This window comes from Nestor notabilis, unplaced genomic scaffold (genome assembly GCF_000696875.1).
Source record: "Nestor notabilis isolate BGI_N333 unplaced genomic scaffold, ASM69687v1 scaffold13775, whole genome shotgun sequence".
Lineage (NCBI taxonomy): Eukaryota > Metazoa > Chordata > Aves > Psittaciformes > Psittacidae > Nestor > Nestor notabilis.
This window is the reverse complement of record NW_009927984.1, coordinates 1-10,528: the sequence shown is the minus strand read 5'-3', so window position 1 is coordinate 10,528 and position 10,528 is coordinate 1. Positions and strand designations below refer to the sequence as shown.

The following is a 10,528-nucleotide window of genomic DNA, read 5'->3' as shown; positions in this document are numbered from 1 at the left end:
CACAGTGGCGCACAGGTGCCTGGAGCTGCTGCCACAGGCAAAGGGAAGAGAAGAGCTTGAGAGCTGGTGAAAGCACCTCCCCACAGGGATCACTCCATGCTGGGTCAACAGCTTCGCACCCACCAGACACACATGCTGTCACTCGGCACCATTGCCACTGACCTGTAACCCTCGAAGCAGCAGTGGGAGACTTTCTGCCAGGCTTGCTGCAAGGCCGGCAGGATGCCAGAGGAATGGAGCAGGTGAGCAGAAGAGGAGGCTGGAGGAGACAAGAGATATTCTCTCAGCAACCCTTCAGCCTGGAGCTGTGTGTGTCTGCCCCCAGGGCCTCTCTCTGGGGACACACAACTTCAGCTACTCTGCAAAAGGTCTCAAGATGCTCCGAGATAGGATGAAGAGGGGCAGAAACTCCCAACTAGAGAAAAAACATGTCTCAGAGCAGCCCCAGGAGAAACCCTCCTGAGAGGGGACAGGCAGAGGGATCTAGCTCTACAGCCTGACAAGAATGTCTGGCCCAACACAGCCCACATCATTCAAAGACAGCAACACGGCCACATGGCTCAAGAGCAGCCAGCAGCACAGATATGGGATGATGATCAGGCTGTGGAGGGGCTTCACTCAGGAGAACGTTCAAGTTTTGTTCCCCAGGGACACTCCTCCACATGGAGCAGAGCCACAGCCTTACCCTGGAAGGAGCCGTGCGTCTGGACATCATGCAGGAGGAAACCAGCCGCGAAGACCAGGAGGACAAGCAGCAGCCGTGACCAGGGGAAGCCCCGGCCCTTCATCTTACGCAGCAGCTCCTGGGCAGGGGGAGGATGAGACCCCATCACCACGCAGCTCTTAAGGCCAGAGAGGCTCTTGTGCAGCCACACTTCCCTCCAGCAGCAGACTGCCACGCTTACCACTGCTCTCACTACCCACCCCTGGCTTCCCAGTGGAAACCAGTGTTATCTGCTGAGCAGCTGGGAGGATGGACCAGGGCCAGCACCATCTGTCCCTGCCGTGTCCTGTGTATGCACTGCTGCGGGGGCCCTGGCCTGGCACGTGCTGGCGGCAGGTAAGGCCAACCACAACCACAGCATGGAGCTGAAATCCAGCCTCTGGCTGATACCAATCCCATCCCACCCCTCACCTTGCAGGCAGCATCGCAGATGGCCACGTCCTGGTCACTGCTAGCCCCTCTCGCCGCCAGCTCCTCATTTGTTACTTTGAACGAGCGAACTGTCTCCTGCAGTGACTGTCGCACCTTGGGGAGAGCAAGAGCTGCATCACGGCCCCATGCACACCAAGCCGGCAGCACCACAGGGGCTGCAGCTGTGCTGTTCCTCTGGGGATGCTGAGCTGCAGCTGGCATGACCTTCCTGCTCCTCACAGCACCAGAACAGCGAGGCCTAACAGGGCTGTATCCAGAATATCTGAACCCAGACAGCAAGTGGAGGGAAAGGGGCAATAAACACCTGCCCGTGGATGGCACATCACCTTGCCCCTGGAGCAAGTGCTGGCTCTCAAGCCTGGTGGGCACATGCCCCTAAACCAGCCAACCCACTGAGCTGCTGGAGCAGTGTTGAGTGGGCACACACAACTCCCATGGGGATGCTGCTCGTGCAGGGACCTCCTGCAGCAGCACAGGCACGTTCTCTCCCCACCCCAGGCAACTCCTCTGTCACACAGCTCACTCCTACCTTCTTGCTGCTGCTGTCCCAGGACTCCAGCAGATGGTTCAGAAGCAAACTATGGTGGGAAAGAGAACCAAGGGCTCACTCAGGAGCATTGAGAAGCAATTTCATATGCTCCTCAATGCCAGAAGGTTGTTGCTGGCCCTGCTCAGAGCATGAACAGACCTGGACTGGGAGAGGTGTTTGGTGTACAGCTGCCTCCAAACACTGAAGCTCAGGGGGTCCAGGCTCAGACACTGGCTCATGGAGATCAGGAGCTGGGAAGAGCACAGTAGGTTTTTCCACCTGATCCAGGACACACATAACTTGGTCCACCACGTCTGGCACACTACCGCAGGCTGTACACCAGCACAGCTGACCGCCCCCAAAGCTGCTGGCTCACTGCTCTCATCCCAGACAGCCCCTGGGGCACTGAACCACTCATGGATCTGACATTCCCAGCTGCTGGCTGCAGGCAGCCAGAACCCTGGACTGCCATCACTGTCCTTGCCTTGTGCCCGGCTCCACAGACCCTGCCCAAGCCTCCCTTCCTAGGTGGCTGTGACATGCAGCGACTGGGGGTCCAGTGGTGCACCCCTACTCAGGGCTCTCACCTCTTTTTTCATGCTAGGAGGGCAGCTCAGTGTAGCTCGTGAGAGGAAGGAGGGGAAGTAGGTGTGCAGTGCCGTCTCCGGCTTCGCACCAAATGCTAGCACCTTCAGGCGAGGGTAGAGCCGCCGCAGCTGCTCCTGCAGGCTGAGGGGAGAGGACACTGTGGCTGTGGAGACCCGGGTCTTCACCCCACGGTGCAGCCTTGCAGGCAGCACAGCCCACGTTGCTGTGCACTGAGGGGGAAACAGCATACCTGAGTGGCAGTGAGTTGTTGGGCATGAAGGCAAAGTCCAGGAGGGGGAAGAAATCTTTCGGTCCAATCATACCAAAGCCTTTAGTCAGATTTGGGTGCATCCTGTACAGTAGAAACAAACCCCATGACATGTGATGTACATGTCAGGGCCAAATGCAGCCTGCAAGGGAAGCGCTGCCCTCACCAAACCCCAGCCGTTCTCTGCAGCAGGACACATCACTCGAGTACACCCACATGGTTTCTGGCCACTGCTGTCATCTGCCTTTACTGCCACTCAGGGACACCCTGTCCAGCCAGCGCCAGGTGCCAGATCCAGGGCTTCATGTGGCCTTTCCCCACCCTGAGAGGCTGCAGGCGAGGGAGGTCTGGCAAGCTGGCAACTGGGATTGCCCATTAATGAAATGCAGGCAGAGAAGAGAAACCAGATTATAAAAAACTAATTAAATAAAGGTTCAGAAAGATTGGGATGAGCTGTGAAGTTTGGCACAATGCATTTCCATAAAGTTCTCCAGCAAAACCAAACACAACATTCTTGGTACAGTGAAGCAGAAGAAAAACCCAAAACCTTAAATAAAACCTCTTGAGCCATTTGGAAGGGAAGGGAATAACCCCTTGGTGCTGCTCCACCCCTGTCCCATTTCCACACCAGCTATTTGCACTGTGGACTTTCTTCCACTGTGGGTGCTGGAGCTGCCAGCTGTCCTCACCTGCAGAAAGGCCAGTGGAGCCATCTGTCGTGACCCTCCAGCAAGCATCACCTCCCTTCTCCTCACAGGGAAAAGGAAGTCTGCCTGCAGTGGCGGATGCTGCTGACACCTCTCACTGCATCAGGGAGCCCCAGTGTGCCTGTGCTCTGCAGTAGTTGGTGGCAATGGGGCACAGACACCACCTGCACTCAGAGTGGGAGCTCCTGGGGGCAGGCAGTGAGGCATGCAGGCACTGGAGAAGCCTGTTCCTGGTACAGGGTGCCCTGAGCTGGAGCCATGGGGCAGCCGAGCCGCTTGTCTGCCTTAGGGGGTGACCTGAGGCAGCCAGGGAAGGACTCTGTTCCCCCTCCACCACCTCATTTTAGGAAAGGCACCAGCAGCAGCAAAGAAGAAACCTGTGTGCTGGCATTTCTTTAGAGCCTCTGCAGAACCAGCAGCCACCAAGGTGCCCAACACCATCAGGAGTCACTATGAAGGCCGCTTGCCCAACACAGTGGGCAGCCACGAGAGACAACCGACCTGCATGGCCAGCCCACCCCAGCATATGCACACCCATTCACTCGCACTCTACCACATGCACACTCAGGTTTCTTCCACCAGCACGATGCAGACAGAGTCACACTGTACCCAGCAGCCCACATGCATGTTTGTTTCTCTTAACAAAGACACCCCCAATACTGAAAGTGAGGTGTAACTCACATCAGCAGACGGTCCAGGTAGGATACGGCATATGGGGAGAGAGACTTGATCCCCAGCACTGGGAGCATGACACCAAGCCACACTGTGGGAGAGAGGCAGCAGTCAGATTGGGGCGCAGGAGGGCTCCTGCCATGGCTTCAGTGACACCGAGCACTCCCCTGGTCCATAAGCAGCAACCAAACTGAAAGGAACACTCAGATGTCAGGACTGCAGCTGTGTTTGAACCCAGGACAAACCACCCCTCCGACTTCCCCACTCAAAACACCTGGCAGATGACTAGACAGGCAGACAGATCCCTTGGGAAGGGCTCCAGGGCAACTGCACTGTCTCGCCTGCTCTGCTCACAGAGGAATGGCACAGCAGAACACTTCCTGCCTTGCCAGGCTCCTCCTGGGATCCAGTGTCTTCCCAGTCCTGGCTGGGGAAAGATGCTCTCCAGAGACAAGGTGCAGGTTTTGTCCATAAGGTCAGTTTCTGTCACCACAGAGTAGCCACCAAGGCTTGGCACGAGATCTGAGCTTGCCCTTCTGTAAGCAATGCTCTCCTTGTGACATCTCCAGCCTCCCTGAAAATAATTAACCACTTCATGCAGCTCTACAATATCACTACGCTCAGCACCGAGTGCTTATGCCTCTATAAATGCTCTTCAGCACCAGTCACTCCCCTCTGTGGTGGTGACCCGCCTCTAACACATGTGGGTAAGGACCAAAGCCACGCACAGGGTGTAATGAACAGTTGGTACCATCAAGCAGTGTCACATATGACACACCATACAGTAAACCCCAACCCAGTCCCTGCAGTGTGGGGGACACCACTGCTCGTGGACTTGGTGATATAAGGGTCTTTTCCAACCTAAATGATTCCATGATTCTGCTCCCAAACAAGCATCTGGATCTGCCTGCATCAGGAGGCAGCTGCAGTGGCTGCAGGCCCCTCTCCAGCACTTCAATGTTTTGAAGTGGACCCCACAACTGAGCAGTAACATCAGTGGGAGCAGAGATATGTGAGCAGTATAGGGGATGCCCTGGCTTTCATCCTGCTTCCTAAGAGGGGAAGCCCTTGGGGGGATGAGTGCCAAGGGCTCTCACCTTTCAGCCCCTCATGGAGATCCGCGAATCCAGCCTGTCCCAGTGCCCAGAGCACAGTGAGGCATTTTGCTGGCTTGTTCTGGTGGGATCGCAACACCTCCAGGTACTGGGGTGAAGATAAGACACGTTAGTCAGGAAGAGCCTCAGCCTGTCCCACCCCAATGCCACTGCAAATGCGCCTGCAGCCACATTGCTGGTGGAGCTGTCAGTGCCACAGGACCAGAGCAACTACACTAGGCCTTGGGCTGTGCAGCCTGGTGAGAAGCAGCCCTTGGAGTGGGACAGGGCAGAGGTCACAGTCCCCCAAGAGGGACCCTCAGGTGAGGCCAGGAGCTGTGCCAGAACCCCAAACCCCAGTTCTGAGGGAGCAGAGCTGCCAGCAACATGCAGTGCTGGACAGCAGCCAAGCCACAGCCATCATCTACTCAGCTACTCGCTTTGAAGGAGCGGGACCTCAGAGACCCTCATTCCTGTCCCACAGCTCCCCAGCTGTGCCCCGCTCCTCCAAGAGTGGCAGAGTGGGAGCACCGGCTTTGGACAAAGTCTTTCAAGAAAAGACAGAGCAAGACAATGGTGTTTACAGCAGCTCCAGCACATGAGAAGGAGGGAAGGTGCTGGAGATACTGGTTCACTGCACATGGGATATGAGCAGAGGGAGGAAAGGGCTTTGTGTGTGGGCAAACCCTGACAGTTCCCAAAGGAATTCCAATTAATGGGAATGGATACCCATCATCTGGTCGCTCCAGGGGATCCTGGGGTGGGAGGCGGAGCAGCACCACCAGGCATCCAGCTCACCTTGCCCAGGTTAGTCGTGGCGATCTTGGGCCTGTCCAGAAGCACAGCCTGGATGCAGATCCTGTACCCGTGCAAAGACTCCCCTGAAAAAGAGCATGGGAGGGCCCTCCTCAACCACAGCACTTTGAGTGCCTCCTCCCACTGTGATGCCCCCGGAACATGGTGGGGGACACCCCTCTGCACAGACCTGCCCTGCTCCCTGGCTAATGAACTCCAGACACAAGCCTCACCACAGCACCATGAGTTCTGCTCCCCACTCACCCTCTGCTGAGGATTCCCCCAGGGTTCCAACCTGCAGGGGAAGGACAGACCCCACTGACGATTGGAAACTGATCAGTAGCTTCCTAAACCTGCCGAGACCCAGCTCTGCCCTCCAAAGCAGCAGCAGCAGGCACAGTAACCAGCCCTATCACAGCCCCAAGTCTGGCCCCTTCTGAGGGCTTGTTTCCTCCTTGTTCATGCTCAAGAGAGGGAGGGTTCAGCAACCCCCCTGGTTCTCAGGTGCTGTGGGGCTGACGCAAGTGCAGCAGCAGAGGCCAGTGCAGCCACAGCAGACGGTGGATCCCCTCAGTCCTTCCCCTTGCAGCCTGACCCTGAGGCAGCTCTGCTAAAAGCCAAGCACCTGTCCAAATTACACACAGATGCAACTGTCATTTTGATCACTCAGGTGGGTTTTGAGATGGAAACAAACCTGTGTGGAATGGCTGGTGGCCTCATGTGCAGAGCTGAGGCCTGGGAACAGGCAATACTTGGGTGATAAAGCCTCTGGCAGCCAACGGCGTGGTGGGGATGTATGGAAATGGGAGTTTAGGATTTGCGTCTGACACTGCAGGACATTGCTGTCATTCAGGAACCTGCTTCTGACTACCAGCGCTGCTGGACATCTGTATGCTCTGTGCTCAGAGGGCAGCAACAGCTGCCTGCTCCCACACAGCAGCTTGGATGGGACCCGTCACTTTACAGGAGACACCCTTAACTGCAGCACAGTGACACAACAGCTTGTGCCAAAAGCCTAAAGGCCTTGTTTTAAAAGCTGCAGCAATGCACACCACAACGTGAAAGCCCTCAGAAAGGCACCTTCCACCACACAGCCATCAGTCTGCAATTCAATCCACAACACCATGCCAGGCTCGTATCTTATCCCCTCCTCCAGCTCCTCCAGCCCAAAACTCCACAGCCCCAGCAGCATTGAACACCATAGCACTGAGCAGCCTGGGCAGGAACTGCTCCTCACTGCACACAAGATGCACAGAAGGAGTTTCCCACCTCACCTTCTCCACAGAAGAGCTATTACAACAGGCGCCAAGAAACAGTGTCATTCCTGAGGTCAGGAAACCCCAGCCCCAGACGGCCACACTAACGGAGCACCATGAGTGCATCAGTGCCCCGGACCTGCACCAACCACATCTTACCTGGGGTTTTGTCCAGCTCCTGCAGCATGGTGTAAATGCAGTGGTCAAAGAAGAGCTCCAGCACACTGGATGACTGTCCCAGCAGGGATCTGATGATGTTCCTCAGGTCCTTGCTCACAAGGCAGTATGGATAGTCTGAAGCCAACACAAGAGCATGAAGAGTTTAGCTAGAGCCATTTCATGAGACTTTTAGCTACAGCTGCAGGAGAAGCTGGCCCAGTGTGTGAAGAGGTCACAAAGAAGCTTCTTGTCCTCCTACACAGTCAAGAAGTGATTTCTTCGTGTTATTCTACGTTAGACACATTCCCACTCAGCACTTGTCAGGCCACCCCTAAAATACTGTGTTTAGTTTTGGTCCCCACTCTACAACAGAGATATCTGGAGAGGGTTCAGAAAAGGGCCACAAAGATGATCCAAAGATTGGGCAGGCATGTAAGGAAACGCTGAGAGAGCTGGGCTTGTTCAACCTGCAAAAAAAGAAAAACTCTGGGGAAGCATTAGAACAGCATCTTCCAGTGCCTAAAGGGGATGACAAGAAAGCTAGAGAGAGACTTTTGACAACGGCCTATAGGGACAGGACAAGGGGGAATGGCTTTAACCTGACAGAGGGGAGATTTAGATGAGATCTTAGGAAGAAGTTGTTCCCTGTGATGGTGGTGAGGCCCTGGCACAGGCTTCCCAGAGAAGCTGTGCCCGCCCCATCCCCAGCAGTGTTCAACGCCAGGTTGGACAGGGCTTGGAGGACCCTGATCTAGTGGAAGGGGTCCCTGCCTGTGGCAGGGATTTGGAACTAGATGAGCTTCAAGGTCCCTTCCAACCCAAACCATCCCATGATATCACAAAATCAAGCAAATAATCCCCATTTCATCTGTTGAGTAAAGGACATTGTTTCATGCCTTTCCTACTCCCAAATCCTTGCTGTGGGGCAGGTTCATGCACTGACCGTGGGGGTGCTGGCTGAGCATGGGGTCACTCCGGGGTGCCTGCAGCTTGTAGTTGAGGTAGCTGGCCAGGTCCTTCACCCAGACAGAGGGGTTCTCGGGGAAGACGCTCTGGCTTTTAGCCAGCTCCTTCTGCAGGTCCGCCAAGTCGAGCTGGAAATGACAGAGAGCCAAATTCAACACAGGATGCACAGAACTGAGCACAAAGCATGGGGAGAAGAAAGTTAATTTCAGGTCTAAAGGGGCTGCTGAGCACGGAGGAAAATGCTCCCCACATTCATCCCAAGAATGCTGCACTTCCCATGTAGAAAACCCCATCTGCCTGCCCCCAGTCCATGTCCTATTAATGCAAGTGGGAGCACTGGGCTGGAAACAGCATTTCACTTAGTACTGGAAATACATTTTCTTCAGATTAGCAAAGGCTGCTACCAAGGAATAACACAACCCGTGTGGGGAACTGCAGGCAGCCAGTGCTGAAAGGGCTGTGGAAAGACAGTGGAGAGGTCAGAAGGAGGGGCACAACACAGGAATGAGCTCCTCTCCCTCCTCAGAGCCACCCCAGTACATGCTGAGGCTTTCCTTGTTCTGCATTCCACCTTCCCACTGGCTTTACCACCCTGTGGTGAGCATCGCCTGGGAGAAGCCAGTTCCATGCAAACTGCCCAGGAGCACACTGGCACCGTCAGAAGCTGGTTCACAGTGGGAGGCAGCTCAAGGCTGCAGCTCCATGAGGCTCAGCCCCATGTTATCCCAGTGCAGGTGGTTTATGTCAGCACCATTGGCAACTCTGCATCCAGAGTCCTAGAGGGAGCAAACAGCCAGGGTCAGACCCTCATGATTAACAACCTGCCATGGACAAGCCACAGCTACAGACAGGGGCTCACAGCTCCTCACTTTCCTCCTCCTGCACTGTCCCTCATGGAGCACACATATTGCCTACTTCTAAATTCAGATTAGCTGCAAGCTCACAGGGACAGACGGCATGTCCCTGCTTTAGGGAGTTCAGGAGGTGCAGCACGACTCAGATGTTCGAGGTTTCACAGTCCAAGATTTCCATACATAGGGGATTTCAGCTGTGGTGCACCATTAAATCTGAGTTGGGCTCCTTTTGCTGTGGGTTTATTTCAGCAAGCATTTTGAAAAGAGGAGTGAAAAAACCCAGCTGCTGCTACACAATAAAAAGCCAAATGATGCTGTCAGCATAGCTCATAGAACAACAGTCACACAATAACTGCTGAGCTGTGCAGAGCAGTTACAGAGCAGCCACGCTTTGGCCCAGGCCACTTTCCCTGAGGAACATCTGCCACCACACACAGAGAAATAACAGACATTAATTCTCCATGTGCAAAAGCTGAATGTGGAGAATGGCTCGGGCTCAGTGCAGCAGAGGAACTCCCACCCCTGCAGCAGGGGAGATCAAGGTGCTTCAGGCACAAGCAAGAGATGAGGAGCGGAGGGGATGACCATGGTGGCAGAGCTCTCCCTGCCAGGCAGCTGCTTTCCCAGCAGAGACATTGCCTCTCCAGAGTCTGTTTGGGTTTCCTTCTTAAAACCCCTCCCTGCTAAGCCACCACAGAACAGGTGGGATGAAGAGAAACTAGTTCTACAGATTCCTCTGAGAAGCAGGAGAAGAAAAGGCTCCCTAGGACCTCAGCAGGTAGGACAAGGAGGATGTTTTCTCAGAATTCCTCCCAGACAGCAGACAGGGAGTGGGTGAAGGAAGAAACCAGAAATTCCTTTCCAGCCACCTCCCGTCCTTCTGTCTCCTGCCTACGGCAAAAGCGCAACTTCAAGCACGAGACAGATCTGCAGGACCAGCCTGGTGCTTGCCAAAGCACCGAGCACCACCTGCTCTGCCCTCCCAGCAAACATGACAACCCTGGGATGTAGCTGGCAGCACTGATCCCCTCTGCACGTGTTCACCAGCAGAGGGGTCTCCCAGAATAGAGGGGGTGTGAACCAAAGCAGAGCACCGCTCTCCTCGTGCCAGATTTAACAACACCCCAAGCACCAGGGTTTTGTTCCCAAAGCAGTGATTGCTGGAACACTGGCCGGCCTCAGGCAGGAAACAACGAAACCCGGAGCTTCAGCTCTCCTATGCCAAGATGGGTAAGGTGCCCAGGGGTGCAGCCTGGCCAGGAACACTCACAGCTCTCAGGGCTTCCTCCAGCGAGCGGCATTTGCCTGGTTTGACTGCAGCATCATTCACTGATGGCTTCTTAGCGCTCTTCCCTGCATGCTGCCTCCGGTGCTGCTGCTCAGGTGCTGAAGCAGGAGGGACCTGCTCCTTGTTCTGCTTCTTCAGTGCCCGCTCAAAGCCCAGCTCGAAGATGGTGTTGGTTGTGGCAATGGGTGCTGGAAAG

General features: G+C 55.2%; 1 protein-coding gene across 1 annotated transcript in view; it reads right to left on the bottom strand.

The window, feature by feature from the left end:
* Positions 1-10,515, bottom strand: part of TMEM214 (transmembrane protein 214) — a gene marked incomplete at its 5' end in the record, with an annotated part of 12,557 nt that extends 2,042 nt beyond the window's left edge. The window contains 13 exons of the mRNA XM_010014311.1: positions 163-259; positions 686-803; positions 1,136-1,249; positions 1,686-1,734; positions 1,845-1,936; positions 2,273-2,414; positions 2,524-2,625; positions 3,930-4,011; positions 5,018-5,123; positions 5,813-5,895; positions 7,225-7,359; positions 8,168-8,318; positions 10,315-10,515. Coding sequence (XP_010012613.1) covers positions 163-259; positions 686-803; positions 1,136-1,249; positions 1,686-1,734; positions 1,845-1,936; positions 2,273-2,414; positions 2,524-2,625; positions 3,930-4,011; positions 5,018-5,123; positions 5,813-5,895; positions 7,225-7,359; positions 8,168-8,318; positions 10,315-10,515 — 1,472 coding nt within the window. The remainder of the gene's footprint in view (positions 1-162; positions 260-685; positions 804-1,135; positions 1,250-1,685; positions 1,735-1,844; positions 1,937-2,272; positions 2,415-2,523; positions 2,626-3,929; positions 4,012-5,017; positions 5,124-5,812; positions 5,896-7,224; positions 7,360-8,167; positions 8,319-10,314) is intronic.
* Positions 10,516-10,528: the final 13 nt, after the last annotated feature.